At 49.5% G+C, this 17741-nt stretch overlaps 1 protein-coding gene and 1 long non-coding RNA gene across 2 annotated transcripts in view; both read right to left on the reverse strand.

Moving 5' to 3' along the window:
- The window catches only part of LOC128879963 (uncharacterized), a 6062-nt gene extending 3156 nt beyond the window's left edge, over nucleotides 1-2906 (reverse strand). The window contains exons 1-3 of the mRNA XM_054129542.1: nucleotides 2841-2906; nucleotides 627-2740; nucleotides 36-561 (exon numbers count right to left, since the gene is read on the reverse strand). Of these exons, the coding sequence (XP_053985517.1) occupies nucleotides 36-561; nucleotides 627-2740; nucleotides 2841-2906 (2706 nt within the window). The remainder of the gene's footprint in view (nucleotides 1-35; nucleotides 562-626; nucleotides 2741-2840) is intronic.
- Nucleotides 2907-4147: 1241 nt separating this feature from the next.
- LOC128879822 (uncharacterized) lies at nucleotides 4148-8495 on the reverse strand. Its single transcript, XR_008457704.1, has 3 exons — nucleotides 8132-8495; nucleotides 4440-4637; nucleotides 4148-4347 (listed from the first exon to the last, which is right to left on the reverse strand). It is a non-coding gene; the product is annotated as an uncharacterized LOC128879822 (long non-coding RNA).
- Between the last annotated feature and the right edge of the window lie 9246 nt (nucleotides 8496-17741).

A 17741-nucleotide genomic window follows, 5' to 3' on the forward strand; every position in this document is an offset into this window, starting at 1 on the left:
CACTTGGTCTGGGGTGTCTTGCAATTGTCCGAAGCTGTCTTGCACTTGCTTTGGCTCGATTCCTGCTGCTTACACTTGGTCTGGGGTGTCTTGCAATTGTCCGAAGCTGTCTTGCACTTGTCCGAAGCTTTCTTGCACTTGTCCGGCTTCTTGTCTATGTACTTGCAACCAGAAGAAAACTCCTTTACCCCGAGGAATCTACAGTTGGACGAAGAGCCTAAGGTAGCCTTCGATTCGTTCCCTTGGACGTTCATGCCGATGAGAGAAAAGCCAAGAGCTGGCACGGAGGAGAACCGTTTTACGGAATCCTTGTCTTTGAGGTACGCGGAGTTGGTGTAATTCCGTCTTCCAGTACATTTAGCGGACCTCTGGCCGCAGTCGTCGTTCCTTCGTTGGTTGCAAGAGTCCCCTCGTCTTGGTTTCGTGCAGATGACGCGACCTTGGTCTCTGTCGGAGCAGTCTCGACGTTCTTGTCTCTGGCAGGACCTCTCTCTGCCGCGACTGCAACTCTGTCGTTCTCTGTTGCAGCTCTGCCGGTCTCTGTTGCAGCTTCGATCTCTCCTAAAAATAAACAAATATATTAGTAGAGTTAGATAAAAGAATGTGTGTGTTTTGTTACTGCTCACCTCTCCGCGCCACATGACCTCTCCCTCTTACAGGACCGCTGACAGTCGTTCCTCCTTCTGTTACAAGTATCCTCCCTTCGGTCGCTGCATTTCGAGTCATTGGGCAAACACGTAGGATCGTGAGTCCTCTTCTCGCGTCTCTTGCCGCAGTCGTTCTTGTTCCGCTGCTTGGGACACTGGAAATTGTCGTAGTCGCATTCAACAGGAGTCTGGAGCGCGGGGCAGCAGTAACGCTTGCAGGTCTTCTTCGACTCCTTCTTGCACTTTTGCCTATCCTCCTGCTCGCAAGATCTCCTTCTGCACTTATTATTGTCGCGTGGCTTGGTGCACACAGTCTTCCCTTCGCGCCCTTCGTCGTCACCGCACTTCCTCGGAGCAGGCCTCCTCGCACTCGTGCTGATCCTCGACGCAGAGGTCTTGGCTTTCGTTCCTCTCAACTTCTGAGTATCGCGTGGCTGTCGACTCAACAGGGACGAACTGTCCGACGACGCTTGTCGCGCGGTAAAGGGCGGATAAGAACCTGGAGGTTTCCTCGAGCCTCCTCCAGAGCTCCCAGACATGGATGATCCGTCGTAACCGAAGTTCGACTGCCTCTGAGGCACGCTGTTTCCTCCGCCTTGCAATCTAGCTTGTGTCGCGGCGCAGGGCGACGTCTTGGGTTGCTGTTTTTGATAGGCTATCTTCAAGGGTGTGGTCTCCTTGGCAGGGACACCTGTGATCGACTCGTAAACGGAGCTCAGGGTTCCTCGAGTCGATTTATTTCCAGTATGGGATAATTGATTCGATGCAGGAGGGTTGACGCGATCGTACTTCCAACTTCGAGGCGCAAAGTATTCAGACTGCTGGGAAGTATACCTCTGAGAGGCATCGGGTCTTCTTTCCACCGTTTTCGAAGAAAATTCGGAATTGTCGAGAAACTGTTTCCTTTGGTTGGAGACTTGTTTAGATTCAGTCTCGGTTAGTTCAGGATTGAATCGAGCGTTTGCATTCTCTGACTGCTGAAGGTCGTAGGTCTTCGAAGAGTCAGACTTTGTTTCCACCGTTCTAGGTGAAAATTCAGAACTACTCCGTGGAATCTCCTGATTCGAGACTTCGGGATCGAATCTAGCACCCGCGACTCGCATTTCTTCTTCTACCTGCTTCCTAGCCATGGAGTAGTCTTGTCTCTCTCTCGAGACAATCTCTTGCTCTCTATACCTTCCCGAGCCTGCGTCCTGCATCTCTATATCTGAAGATCGCCTGTTGGATTGTTGAGTTTTCTTAGGTGGACGAGACGAGTACCGAGCAGAAGGTTGCGATTGACACTTCATGGGAATCGCCGGGAGGTTCGTCTTCGCGATGGGAAGATACTTGATCTCCATCTTCGCGGACGATGCCAGCAGCTTTGGCATCGTTGGGACCATCTCGCCAGGCACCAACTCGACCACAGCCGGGACGCTCAGATTCGCAGTGCTCGGAGCACTAGGTTCCTCAATTTTTGCTTCGTCGACTTTCTCAACCTTCGCTTCCATAGCTTTAAGAGTGTACTGTTTGTTCTCTATCGCCTTGGTTGTTAAGGACAACGTGTCTCCAGCCTGACTGCTCGGACCTGTCGCCTTAGGACTACTTAAAGCTCGATCTAGAGACCCCAGACGCGAGTCCGTAGGCTTCAGCGTCTCGCTGTACTCTTTTCGAGGCAGGATATCGAAGTCGTAAGCATCTCCTCCCGGGACAAACGCGAAGTCACCGGCTTGCTCATTGCGAAGGGTTTTGTAGCCTTTGAGTTTCCACTTGAGCGTCCTGGGCACGGGGTTCCCGTCCAGCAAGGACATCAGGTTATCCTCCTTGAGAGGTCTTGGGATACTCAGATAGCTCATAGGGGCCGTTCTTAGGTCGAACGGGTACTGCAACTTCGGAGGTAACGGATGCGAAGATATCCGAGAAATCGGGGACACGTTCGCTGTTTTCGAGACATCTTCTATCACCTCGTTCGTAGAGATTAACGGAGTGGAGATGACGTCCTTAGATGCGGGACATTTCTTCGAGCCGCGACAGGCATCCTCCTTCGACGAGAACACGAAGAAGCTCCAGAACCGACGGGTGGACGTAGCGGTGTGCAGATGCGACGACGACAGCTGACGTAAATAGAAACAGCGTGAGAATCGGATTCTTGTTTTCGATAACGCAGATATTCCATCGGAGGTGAGTGGAATTTAAATAGAATATTTGAGTTACCTGAAGTCCTTTCGGAGGCAAAACGTGAGGCAGATCTTGGAGAACCAAAGTCCTGATTCCGTTCATTTTCCAATGCTATGGCCCTGGTTAATATTCCTAAAAGATGTTGCGTGTTGGAGACTGTTACTTAGAATTTTGAAGATTTAACTGTAATTTAAACGGGACGCGTGCACGCCGGGTCAATCTCGAGTTTTCATTTTGATGGGAAATGACAGAACATGTATCGAACAATTGGAGATCGCCTGCTCAGGGTTGCGCTGAAACATTCACGAATCAATTCTCGATGGGGACATTCGAGACGCCTTCGCGATGTTCAACGCCGATTTTGTCGATCGAAGGTTATGCGTATTCGTTAATATTAAGAGAAACTCGTGGAATATATACGTAGATGCGTCAAATGAGCAATATTGAGCTTTGTTAGGTTTATTTCTAATCTTTTCTTTATGAGAAGACAAAGATTGAGTAGAATAATGAATACACATGACGCTTAACCACTCGTTCAACGCCGATTTTGTCGATCGAAGGTTATGTATATTCATTAATATTAAGAGAAACTCGTGCAATGTATACACACGTAAATGCTTTGTTACGTTTATTTCTCATCTTTTCTTTACGAGAAGACAAAGATAGAGTAGAATATTTGGCTCTTCTATCGACTTTATTCTCAACGTGTGAATTCGAGCAACCGATACAAATTTCGCTTGGACCTCAATGTAACAATTTCGACGCTATCCTTTTCAACCCTTCCTGTCCCAAAACAATACCACCCAACACTCTCAATTTTACCTATTTTTCCCAGCCATAGTTTCGCACGCATTTTTTCCCAAAATGATTGTTTGGAGACAGAAGGTGTTAATGCATGCTAAAAGTTAGACAGCGAATGTGACTCTGCGTTTTCGATAGGACTTTTTCCCCTTGTGGCGTTTGCTCGTGGAGTAGGGGAACCTCAGTCCCTGTAGTACATCCTCATGGTCCTCCTGCGAAAGTCGTCCGCCATTTCTCGAATGATCGTCGGCGGTTGCCTGTTGCATCGCACTCCGAACACGACCTTCGAGTTGTCCTGTTGCATCTTCGCGACGCGGTTCTGCATCCTCAGCCGAGGATCCCGCGGCACGAGGACTTCCACCCAGCAGGGCTCGCCTTTCACTTCTGTCCACTGTTCGTAGATCGATCGAAACGGTTCCCATGGTCTCGCCACGCTCGTGCTGTACGCCTTTCGGCTGGACAACTGCGACCAAATTTATTTTTTATTAGATCATAAAGAATTATGAAAGAGCGTAGATTATCAAGAATGGTAGTACCAGCGAGAGAGGCCTCGATTTAGTAGCCAAGGAGCGAGCAGTCAATGCCCTGATCTCGTTCATGACTTCTTTCGGAGATATTTTATTTGGGCTCCTCTAGAAATTTCGTTTCAAAATCGCCAGGTCTGTGGAAGAATCGCCGAATGCGTTCGAAGGAGGAAGGGTCATCTTGAGGAGGAACGAAGAATTTTCATTGCTTGAATTGCCTGGCGAAAAACAAAGCACTGCGTCGAAACATGAATATACAATCGATAAGGGTGTCGATCGAAAGTATTGCGGTGGCATCTTCTGTTCTCACCACTAGAGGGACGTCCATAACTTCTAAACATCCCGGCGTCTAAGGCACGGGACTCCTAGGTAGCCTTACTGACGAGACCACTAGCAGGCCCACAACGAAATGCTCCCTTCCTTTTCTCTTCTCTCGCTCTTCAGGCACAACCTCCACAGTATCGTCAACGAGGCGTTGTTGTTGTTTGGATGAAGAAATTAAACTCAACTGCAAGCATGATCGCACAACAAATTTCTGTAAAATTCTGTTATACTCATCACTGGAACGTTGCCCACTTCTGTACCTAACATTCTAATACACGAGTACAATATCCAAACTACTACTATCCCGAAATGTCGAGGAATCGATTCCCCCCATGCTCTTCTATCTCTATAAACACACACGTATTAATTTCATCCGCTGACCAAAAATGGTTCTCTATTCGTCGGAAATCCCGATCCGAGGATATCATTTTTTGACAATTAAAACGGAAAACCGGGGAGTCGATGGGGTTTGTTAGCGGCCTCGAAAATGGTGAGGAGACAGTGTATTCGAAAGTTCGGCAAGAACGTTTTCGAGGGCCGCTAACGAGCCAAGTTCTCGTTCCAGGCTAGATACTCCCGAGGAGTAATTTAAGTGCAAGTTTCTGAGCCTGATTGCGTATCACACGTTACATCGCCGTATTACGTGTTACAGTAACATTTTATAGCAACGTATTACAGTATCATATTACAATACCAATTTTACAGTAACCTGTTACAGTAACGTGTTACAGTAACGTGTTACAGTTACGTACTACGTGTTACATGTATCGCAAACGGTGTTTCAGACGGGTCTAACGTCTAAACGAGCATGTCTCGATATAGTTCTCAAAGCGTCGGGGAAATGCACACACTTGGAGCTTCCTAACTCTGCTTCCTAAGTGCTTCCCTAACACGTGTAGCACAAGTCTAACGAATTATGCAGGCGATGAATACGAAGAATATACGTAATAGCAACGTTAGATGTGATTCGTCGAAATTTTAATGCTATCAGAGATGTTATTTCGATAGAATGAAAGCTACTCGATCGAGGAAAATCAATTTGCGCTTCGTAAATGAAAGATACTCGACTCGAAGTAAATAAAGTTCCAAGCTCGAGGGATTCCGTTCCTCGTCTCGGGTACGAGTCGTGAAATGCCACGACGAGGAGAGACCAGAGTTCCATTGGAGCATGCTCTGTCCCGGAAACAAACGTCAAGGCGAACAGATCGATGATTCGCGTCCATGGAAACCGCGAATGGACCAATGCGAGGAGAGTGTTCTCCTTTCCGGACAGGCGCATCCGCCTTCTTATCGCTGTCGCGGCGCTAACCACCGCGGATGGGCAACACGCTATTCAAATACGCAACGAATAAATCTAACACATGACCTAACATAAACCTAACGCGATCAGCTTAATTACATTTGTTCTAAGACGTGGTGGATGGTCGCTCGAAACGTACAAAATATATTTACAAATCACTTGTCCTCCCTCCCTTTAATCGATTCGAAATCAAAAGTGTATATTCGTTTTTAAACGAGTTCCAGGTGTACGGATGCTCCCCCATCGATTCGATTTTGTTTCGAGCTTACAGTCAGATCGGTCAGGTAGTCCGACTCCGTATTACGTTACCAGCAACGCTCGCTCGAGTGCACTCGCTCGCGTTGGTGGCTGCACGTCACCTGACTTTAACTTTGTTTAAAATTAATTAAGCCTGAGGTGTCGAGGGGGACTCGATCTCGCGACGTCCCAGTTGACCAAAAAGGAAAACGCGCTGGTTTCCTTCTGCCGGTCAGAACGGAATAAAAAGGAGCCCATCGAGAAATCCTAGACCGATTGAGACATTCCTCCCTCCGCGACTAGAAAGAACAGTTGCAAAACTCTGTGACTCTTTGATCCTCCTAATCTTCTTAAAACCGTAAATCGCTGATAGAGTTCGATCGCTGTAGCCCGACACAGAGAAGTAAATAAAAATGGTCGAAGTGCCGGGTGTACGGTTTCAACTTTACAACAAGATCAGGTATTTATGCTCCCCGCCTGGCCGCCGTGAGCGATCGCAACTCTAAACCAAACGTTCGCTCAAAGGACGACGCGTGATAAAGCCAAAAGTTGAGGTTATTACTCCCACAATGTGATCCCCGTAGCGGCGTCAAAGTGGCAATCGTTGCGTCCAGCGATGGTCGGAGACCGGTGCGTGTCTGTACACGAGTTTGGCGTATTGCGCTGCTAGCTAGGCGATTTCGTGCGTTCTCTGCTATCCGAAACCGATGGGCGTTGCTCCATCGTAACGCGATACGATTGTACGGGAATACTGCTGCGCCTATGTAAAATCCGAGGACGTTCACATACAGCGGTGTTCAAAAGTATTTAACGAGAGACCCCAAAGTATATCTGTTCAAATTGTGTTACGGTCAAATTTTTTAAATACTCTAACTGTCTAGAAAAGATATAATATTAAGTAGGTATCTGTCGCACTCGTACATGTATATAAATCATACGCTATGTGCTGACAGATGCCGAGTCTTTTGAGCGCGTCTGTATGCGCACGTGTCTGCACACGACTGTGTGTACGCGTTTCCATCGATAAGGGCAAACGAATGCAACGCAGTCATTGTTCACGCTCGCACGTATACATAAAGGAACGCGTGTATAAATAATATTTGAATAAAAGTGATATCGCCGTGGAAGCGCTCGCCAAGGAGCGCGGTTCGCTCTTATCTCAGGTGAAGATCGGTCTCGCAACGGCAACGACTGCTCCGAAATAACAAGATTACACCAATTTCCACGCGGGCGAGTTTTTACTGCACCGTAAACCAGTTTTACGCGGGTTTCCTAAGCGGACAATAAGGAACGGACAATATTAAACCGTCTGGCGACGGATGGGCCGGGACTTTGCGTTAACGTAGACGTTTCTGTAGATGTATCATATTTTCCGCAGATTAACATAGAACGGATCGGCTAGGCCGTTTAGTCCGGGCCTCTAATTTAGACCGGTACAATGTTTATAAATATTCATATTCTCATCTCCATGGCGACGAGCCACGCAAGTACTATGATAAGTAGCCACGATACTTGTAACGAACAGTGCTATAGTTGATGCATCTCATCCGATTCTATCCCTATAGAGTATCAATAGTACAATAAACTGTCGGAATACTTATGATAAACAAATGCTATTCAATCCCAGCTCCATTACTATTTCCATCTAGACACCACCTAAGCCTCATCCTATCCCAGTGAGGTAATGGTATTCGACAGCTCTCTGGCCAGCGTTAACGCAAGCGACTACCGTAAAGAGACCCACGGATCCCCAGCAAAGGTTAAAAAGATATAAACCTCGTCCCGGGTTGATGGTCCCCCGTGGATATACGACCGCTGGGGACGTGTTATTTCCCAGCGACGATAGTTATTGCTTGTACAGCGCGAGTACGAAATTCTTAGGCGGAAAATACGAGCACGGTGACGGGGAACTGTACGAACAGAGGAAAAAGAATTCCTCATCGTGGGAACGAAACGTGTGGAGGAAGAGAGAAGGAGCGAGACCAGAGGTGAACGTCGACGAGGAGGGGGTTATAGGCCTCGTGTCGATCCTATCGGAGCCCCGAATCTCGGAATTCGAATTTGTCCCCGTTATCTGCGGATTCCATCGTAATTGCTTATCTACGAGGCGCTTGCTCGCCGGGACGGCCATATCCACCTACTTTATGCGACGCGATGCGTCGACCCACGAGACACGCATGTATGCAACGTTCTCCCGTGTTTCCGTCACGCGAAACCTCTTGGCCAGCTTCGGGACGTTTATCGCCGGTAGGGAATCGTATACACGTTCGTCCTTTGTTTTTTCTCGGGCACACGGGGGGCATTCTTCGCGCAGTTCCGGTGGCGCCTTCCAGTGACGTTGTTTTGATACTGTACACCCTTTTCTGGTTCGCGCCGTTCCGATTCAGGTTGACGATTGATGCAGGACGCGGGACTCTCCGTTGACGATCTGTAAGTGAGAGGAAAGGCCGTTGATACGAATATCTATTGGTCGCTATTACGAAGTAGACCTCCTTACCTACGTGTCCCCTACACGGAAGAATCGAATTCGTACAACTCCTCGAACTCCTCCCCGTGGAACAACAACTTACCCGCAATTGCGGCGCAAGAGGATCGCAGTTCTGTAAAACAAGAGTACACGAGCAATCTCCTTAACTAGGGACACGTTCTTCCGCGTGCTTGACCGAATCACAGCGTTCGATCCACCGGCTACCCGAGATAATACGATAATTACTGAAAAATCCTATTACGTTGAACGCGGCCGCGGGGCTGACTATCGTCGGCGATTCGACGCGCGTCTAGCAAAACCGATTACCGTTATCGATGGCCAGCGATGGGTGCAGACGCGCGGGGTGGACGCGAAACGGCATTCCATAAACGGATAATGGTACGCCACCTCTGTACGGCCCTATTCCCTTTGGAACATCTGTATGGAAGCCGTCTGCGGGCCGTGGATGGCGGTGATATCGGGTTACTAACGTCATCGTTGGCGATGCGCACCGAGGAGGGACTCGAGCGTCGAAACAGAAGGACGGGGACGGCCAGGACCACACACGGACAGTTTCCACGGGCGCGAACTACCGTGGCTACTTCCTCGATCCACCTATTTGTCGTGGTCAACCGTTATCGATCGCTCTTACCTTCTATCGAGTCAATTTGGGACTCTTGGCTCTCCTAGTCAACTCGGCACCTAGCTGCTGTCCGTTTAAATTCGTTTTCCTCCACTTCTGAACCTACGTGTAGAAGGTTCCTCTTCTGAAACACGTATGGGTCACTTAGTAGAGCGTACCGACGCGATTTAATTTAAAAACGTTTAAAATAGAAATCTCGTGTCTTACTTATTACACTTGGTGTATCTTGCACTGGGGCACACCGCGATTAGGAACCCATGCACGAGCCCTAGGGGTCTGGTTCGCGCGAAAACAATTCGTATTTTCTTAGAAGGTGCAGGCATGATCGATACGGGGAAGGGGCTAGATAGAGATCGCGAGCACCTGTTTTAAACGGGCGAACAACCGAAAGTTTTGACCACCCTCGCGGGGCGAATTTCAAGGAACGGCTGCGATTCTTGGTAGCGCGGAGGAATCACGAAGACAGAGGGAGGAAAGAAGGACGAGTCGGCGGGAAGGGGTAGACGGTAGACAAATGAGCGGGGCCGCGGGTCCCTGCGACTCGTTTAATCAAAGTTTGGGATGCGTGTTGCCTCGGTCCCGAACTAACTACGCCCGATCATGCTACGAGCTCGAAAACCAGCCTTATTGTCTCGTACCAAACGCCACTTTAACATCCCACAAGGAAGATCCATTCGATTTCTACGGAAAAACCGTGTGTTTAGCTCGGCAAGCTTAATAAGAACCCTCGGCTGGTAGCGTGAAGATTAGGCGACGAGACCATCGCCTACAGGCTACCTAATGGAGCGTCGTACGATACTTTTTAAAAGGAGCGAACCCGTGGAAGGTTTCTTATTTAACTTGTTGAGCTGTACAAGTATTCGCTTGAAACAATCGTAAAGTACACTTGTAATCCGGAGGCACAAATTACTTCCCATATTACGAACCTAATCCTGCCCGACAATTACTCGCTAATCGTGGATTATATTTTGCCCAACTCTGCTCCAACCGTGTCCTGTAGCGGTAGAGATCTAGTTCGCGCCTGTAGTCGTCGGCCGGTCGCATTCACCGCGGCGTAATATCAATAATTACATACGGCCAGGCGTTTGAAATATCGGTTTCCTTCACCGCAAGAAAAGTTCAAAGAACTGCCACAATTTCGCAATCTTTCTGTCGCAAAACCATGACCCCGTTTGCCATAAATGACGCCACTGTCGAACACTGGCTGGCTTCACACCTTCCTCCGTTTGAATCGACGACGATGGCCGGGATTGTCAACGGCGCTTTTAGATAAACAAACATTCAAGTACCAGCTGCGTGTCTATCCGTCAGTTTTGGAAGTGCTTAGATTATGTTGGAATACACAGATATACAACGTATATGTGTACGTATATCTGTCACTGGAGAATAACAAAAGAGAAAGTTTATAGGCTGCCCTGTCGAGTGCCATTGACGATCGTTACTGTAGTTTCATAGAGCCTAAACAGATGCGTGAAAATGCGTGAAAAACTGCAGTGTATACTGCTAGAAAATCTTTCTAACTCGTTCTTATAACGTTAGTTATACTCGGTCGGTTAGGCTTGATTTTAATTAATAAATTTAGTATTTTAAAGAGTTTGAAACTCGGAAAGGGACAATTTTATCTCTGACAAAAACGCTTGAGCGTATGCGGCTAATATTTCAGGGTTTGTTTACACTTATGATCCCCCCAAGCTTTCGGGCACCAGTTCGTCTAGATCCGCAGAACGGTCGACCTCCCTCGGACCAGGAACAGGACGCCATAATTGCCTTTGGGTAGACGCGAAGGAGTAAACGCGCGAAAAGAGTACCAGAGAGGGGAAAAAAGGCGCGTAGTAAATAAAAGAATACGAAGCCGGGGGAATAGACAGAAAGAGGTGGAGAGAATCGCGCTGTCTGGCCACTCTATAATTTGTCGGGGTGAGTTACCGCCCTTGTCTTTGCTTAGCGCTGGGCGTTCGTTCCGTTTGGTTCTCTCTGGTGATGCTATCGGCGCATACCTCGCTAGACAGGTGGCCACCCCGTGACACCCACACACCGGCCACGGGCACGCAACGACGTGCACTGGGCACACGCACGACTCGGTCTCCTGCCTCGTGAATCGTGCCGCGTCGCGTGCGTGCGTGAATGCGTGTAAAACGGGCCCCTTCTCTCTCTTTCTCTCTCTCTCTCTCGCCGGGGCTTATCTATCCGTCTCTGGTCCTCTTCCTGCCTCGTCCTCTGTCGAAAAGTTATCACGTCGGACCGCCTGTTCCACACCCACGTCGCCGCCACGGTGTAATGCTAATTTCGATGGATTAGAGGCACGCAGCATTGTCGAATATCGTCGAAATTATGCGCGAGGAGTTCGGAGACAGCGATTCGGTACACGGCGATGCTAGAATGATAACAAGAGCATGTAGTTGGAGCTTGGAATGGTGGATCGCGTTCGAGTTCTATCTACCTGAGTTCCTTCGTGACTTCGACGTTGACGCGTCTTCGGTGTCTTCCCTTTCATGTTTCCTAGGATACACGAATTTACGCGGGTCTGGCGAACCACTGGAGTTCCCTCGGAGGAAAGCAGGGGTATCTACATCTTTGTTAAGACACTGGACGTCGGGAAGGGGTCACTGAAAAATCGACAACAGGAGTGACGAGAACGAGGATGCCGTTTCTCGCGGGTCAGGTGTGCGCCGTTGGCAGCATTGTTTTTTCGAGGTGACGAGGGGGCGAGGAAGGGTCAGGTAAGACAGCGGGCACCACGCGGTGTCGTGTCAGTGGGGGGGCCCCCGAAGAAGGGCCCCGATGCCCGCCCACATCGCGGCCAAGTGCCGGCGCCCTATCCGATCCCGAAATCCCCGATCTTTCGGCCACGATAAACACGGGGCCTCGGATATTTATTATTCGTAATTTACGTCGCGAGATCCGGCTCGTTAAGCCAACTCAGAGGCTAGAATGTTACCGTCTCCGCGCGTTATCGCCGCCGGATCGGTACCCTCCGGGGAAAATCTATTTAGGCCTTTCATTATCGCGCGCTCGCGACACCTTGCCGGCGACCAGGCCCTTTTCTCCGACGGGAACACTTGTAAACAAATCGCTACGCCGCCCTAACGGGGGTTTCCCTTTTTTCCCGGTGTCTCGATTTTGGAGAAGTGGCGACGTTCACGTAGATCTCGGAGTACGAAGAGACGACCTCCACGTAGATCGAGGAGCAATAGTGACGACGTCCACGTATATACCTCTGGTTTCCTTTTACGATGGCATCGAGGAGCTGGAATCAATGTCGAATGGTTGAGTGATACAATCCCCTCCGTCACATCTAAACGCGATATCAGAGGAATCGTCCTACCCCGTAACTTCCGTACCGTCCGTCAGAAGCACCAACTCCGTACGTAACAAAAGAGTACGTAACGAAAGAGAGAGAGAGAGAGACAGACAGAAAAAAAAGAGGACGGAGAGAAAAACGCAGAGACGAGGAGAGAACCGTGATGGAGGTGAAGAAGTTTGCCGAAGAGAAGAAGCAGGAGGAGGAGACGCAAGGGGCTGGGGGGGAGAGCGAAAAAGAGAGAGGCACCGAGTAATTTAACACCGGAAGCGTCTTGAGCGTGACGCCACCCTGAAGGTGCAGGATACGCGTCGAGGATAGGTAGATGGGAGGTGGGGCAAAGAAGGTGGAGGCGATGGCGATGGTGCAGCCAGTCGGTGGGAGTCGGTAGGTACTCGAGGCCGCCATGCAAGGCGAGCTTCCTTCGTGTGGCTCCTCCGTCTCCTTCCAACCTTCTTCTTCTTCCAGCCTTCTCTCTTCATCCCTCTCCGTCTCGCTATCCTTCTCCGCTGGTGTATTTGCTGCGCCGTGTCCAGTCGAGCTTCCTTCTTGGCTCTGTCTGCTTTCCTCCCAGGCTGGTCTAGAACCTTCTGTCTTCGCCTGTGCTCCGCTCGACGCGTACCTTGCGGTGTCTTTCTCTCTCTCTTTTTTTTAAATACAGTTAGACAGACGCACGAAAAAATACACCGCGTTTCGCTCGTCTCGCAATTAGGGGATTAGGATGTCTGACGGGATAACGAGGCTGACCCTTCTCGTCTCGTTCCCCTGGCCTCCTCATAGTAGCGCAGACTTTTTTCCCAGGACGCGTATCCTAATTTCTGTTAACCGCAGATCGTGACTCTTGGCAGAGATACTGTTGGGAACCAAGGAGAAACCTGTCGCGCGGAATACCACGTCCCAGGTGTAGAGAACACTCTTCCTAGCTCTAGATCTAGCAGTGATCGATAGATTCTCTTCTATCTAAACATCCTAATCTCAACGTTTAAAAGTACTCGATGTACCAACCAACGAGGTGGTTCCTCGAAGAAACCAACCCCTTTGGTTCTCCAAGCTACTCCTCGTCCTCGACTCGGTCCAAGACGATCTTCCTCCGTGAGACTTTTCCGTCTGTGGACGTCTCGACGGCCACTACCGGTCGTCTCTCTCTCTTTCTCTCGTCACCGTCCCCCACGTGCGTGAGCGGTTGACTGTCCGTGTGCGACCGATCTTACGTACTACGGAGCATGTACACGGCTGGGATGTAAGTACGTACCTACCTACGCCCAAAGGGATCGAATTACCACCGCGAGCCCCTATGTGGCAACTCTCTTACTTAACCTACCGTCGGGAACTGTATCGACACATTTTTCTAACGCGGGGTGTCCCGCAAACGGGCCGACGCGGACCTTCGAGCGTGAATTTTAACGATCACCGGCTCCTCTCGCCGTCGGGCCTTCTACGCTGCCAGCTAGAACGGATAGGCGAGCGACAGGTGCTTTCGATTTCGCGGCGCGTCCATCGCGGCCGTGAGAACGACGGAGATGGCCTGGATATACGTTGCATGGAACCGAATCGGCAACTACTGGCCTCTGGATCGTTACTTGGGACGATGGGCCCGTTATTTGGCGAGCAGAGCAGCTATACTCTATACCGGAAGTTGTTACACCGCGTCTGAAAGGATCAAGAATTTAGGATGAAACAAGGAATCAGTGATAGCCACCTGGTTGTATGTACTCACTTCTGTCTCCGTTCGTTCCTTTATCAATTTTTCAACGTGATAATTTCGTCATAGAACTCCGGGTTCGCCTTCTGCTACTGGCACGCGTCTCGCCTTGCATTTCAAACGGCGATAAAGTCCCCCGGCTGAAGGAAGAGTGAAAAGAACTGAGTTGCGGAGACGCGGATTCAATTTGTCATCGATCTTTCATAGAGGTGTAAGCGGAGAACAGGTTCGAAGATCTAACGCTGGTTAGAGAGGAGTAATTCCACGCGAGTTTATGGAATTACGTTCTGTAATCTCTAATATCGTCGTAAAGTTCTTGGCAGACGGATTGAGATACGGACAATATCGAGAATTATATTTGGATTCTCGGTGGATGCAGACAGTAAGAGACGGCGATGGGACGCGAGGCTAACGACGAGTGTTCAGCCTCGTCGTCGATGAATTCTCGCGAGGAAAATACGACGCTTGTAATTTTAGTTAATAACAGCGTGTAACCGAGCCTTTGTGTCGCGAGCGTCCAGCTATCTTCGGTTCTATGTATCGAATGTTGCTCGATACCTCGCGCTGCTATTCCATCGTTAGCAATAGCGAACCCCTGTTGACATCTGTAAAACCAAACCATTGTTCGAATACTGTTTATGGTATCCCTTGCGTTCATTTGTGTATCTGTTTGGGGCCCACTGGTATAAACCGTACCGTAGGCTACATCCCCCGAGGGCCGCAGAGGTCTCGATGAGTCCCCTAAAAAGCGGGACATGTGCGAAACTAAGGTGACAGGACGGATGGTAGGCGTGCGTAAGGACAGACGTACAGACGGCCGATGTCGATGGTGGCAAACTCGCGGAGGCACGGAGGAAGATGAGGTCGGAGGTAACCCGACACCTGGCCGCACCGAAGGTAACGTGAGAGCCCCTTTACCCGCCTCCGTTCCTTTTCCTACCACCTCTTCCAGCCTCCTCTCCGGCTGCTCGTCCTCCCGTGGCCACGATCCATCCTCCCGTAGACTCATCCGCGAACCGTGAATCCACCAGAGGGACCGTGCCCGCAACACTCATCCTCTGTCCTCTTTTTTCCTCGATGAGAGAGCCTCCCCCCCCCCCCCCCACCCGAGCTAGGAGGCGCGGGAGAACTCAATTACGTCCCACGGGGTGAAGATTGACGGCAGGCTTTTTGCAGCGCGCCTTTTATTCCGCGAGTTAATTAAGAACTGGATCATTTTCGGGCCACCGTCCAGCCCGACAGACGAACTGAAAATAAAAGGAAACTGAAATGTATATACCGGATATTGTATAGAGGAATTAGGATTCTATACTCTTCTCCCGAGGGAGATAACGGATCCTCGCTAATGAAATTCAGGGACGTCGTAGGTTATGCCTCGTCCTCCTTCATCTTTCCTCCGCCTATTAAATAGTGGAACTCTTCTTCTTTTTCCTCTCGCCTATTAATGATAGAATCACGAACCTCGCGGCGTAATTACGTTTTTCTGCCAGACGATTCGCATTTAATTTTGGAATTCCAGCCGGGCTTCTTGCATCTTCCGCAATTAAAACTTGGCAGAGGGAGCTGCTAATTACGATTCGAAGCCATTACAGGGTTCGCGGAAAGGGCGAGGAACTTGAAGGTATTCAATTTTGCTGTTTTGCGGCCGGCGAGCAATCAGGAAGCGTGGTCCAACGTGAAAAATAGGAAACGAGTTAGCTGGAGTACATGTAAAATCGTTCTTGACTCGTCGACCGACGGCCCCTTTTGTAATTACTTCGAGGGATAATTAAAACGGTCCCTCGACGCATCACGGCGAAGTTTTGTATACCGATATCGCCGACGGAGGGTGTATAATCGATACCGACATCGAGGGGTGTTCGTAACTGGAAACACCGTGATCGAAAGCCACCCCTTCCGCCGTCTCAGCGGCATCGTCCCCCTAAACACCGCGGCGCCCTTCGATAAACAACCGCGAAGCAACCTAGATACCTAACGACAGCTCTGGTGCATCAGAAATAACTAATTGGATCGATGGGAACGCCATTAACTCGCTCGTATGGTTCTACCATTCGGAAATGATTAATCACGACTCGTTAAAGAGAAACAGTGTTAAGCTTCGAATATTCGAGCGTTTAATTGCAACGACTACGACTTTGCGATGGGAAACTTCTGACTCGATAGATAAACGCACCGAGAACAAAATATGAAGACTGATGAAATATCGAGTTCTGGAATCGACTATACCACTGTTCGGTTAATTCACATTTTTTGGCTGACTGTACCGGGCCAGGGGAGTGTACGTTACACGTAATTAACCATCCGCCGCGATTTGTCGAAGCGGTTTTTCCCGAGAAAATGGTAATAGCGAGCGACAAGCCAGCCGAAAACCTATTATCGAACCCATCGCCTCTGGCCACGTGTTGATTCACGTGCGCGTCGTGAAACGTGCGTATACCGTGCTGCTGTGCGCGATACCGAAGAGGAATCTGACGAAGGGATGGCTGCAAACAGCGGAGGGAGACACGGCAACAGCCAAGGGTGTCGCGTAACGAGATCATAGCGCCAAGAGGGTAGCTCGGCCGATCCTATCGTCTCGACGCTTCCGATTCGATCCAATTCATGCTTTTCGTCGACGCAAACAGATCCTGCGCTGTCAATCATTCACGGCTGACGCTAATACTTCCATTAACGCTACAGGTTTTCATAGATGCTCCTACTTAAGGATTTCTAATAGCGTATACCACATCTAAGACTTCCATTAACGCTACAGTTTTTTGTAGAAGCTCCTACGCGAAGATTTCTAACATTACACCTAACGGTACTATATGTATATCTTTCTTTATAGAATCTTTGCATATCTTTCTAAGTCCACCTACATATCTCGTTAAAAAGCGAGGATATCTATTTCTCGTACCCCTCGATTCGAGACAAGGCGTCCAACGACTTTCAATTGTCTGCATTGGCGAGCATGCTACCGAATGGTCGATCGAAAGTGCTTGGACGAATTCTCAGGACGATGGACAAGGTTGGAGGGAAGAGTGCAGCTAGACCAGCGAGTATCGGGGGCACCAGACGACGTGGAAGAAGGGGCACCCGTCTCGAAATTGCACGTTCGAGCGCAACGAATGCGACGGCTGAGGTGGTCATGGTACCCTGCGCGGTACCATTCCTCCGTGGTAACTGGAGAACGGAGACAAGTATCGGTTACGAGGAAAACTTCCGTGCACGCATTAACGACGTCGTATGTCCTCGCGTACGACGTACGAGGGTCGCGGTGTGAACAGGTACAACAACAGGTCCGAGGGAAGATCTGGGTCGTGGCTTTCGCTTAAATGACTGCGCGTTAATTGGACACCATTACGCGCTGGATATACGATTCGAGGAGACGAACCTCTCCCGCTTGTACGGAATGCGAAATCACTGCGGCGTTAGCGAGGATTGCTAATAGACGGAACATGCTTCGAATTTTGGACCTGTTAGGTAACGAGAGAAAAGATTTGGTTGAGTGAAGTAATCCAAGTACTGATCTATTTTCCACGTCGTTAAATGACAATCAACCACGAGGACAATTTGTGAAATGATCGAATAGGGTCCGTGAATTTGATACACAGGGAACAGCCCCTCTGCGAAATTTAGTATACCGAAATATAGCGAAA

Source organism: Hylaeus volcanicus, chromosome 7 (genome assembly GCF_026283585.1).
Source record: "Hylaeus volcanicus isolate JK05 chromosome 7, UHH_iyHylVolc1.0_haploid, whole genome shotgun sequence".
In the NCBI taxonomy this organism is placed as follows: domain Eukaryota; kingdom Metazoa; phylum Arthropoda; class Insecta; order Hymenoptera; family Colletidae; genus Hylaeus; species Hylaeus volcanicus.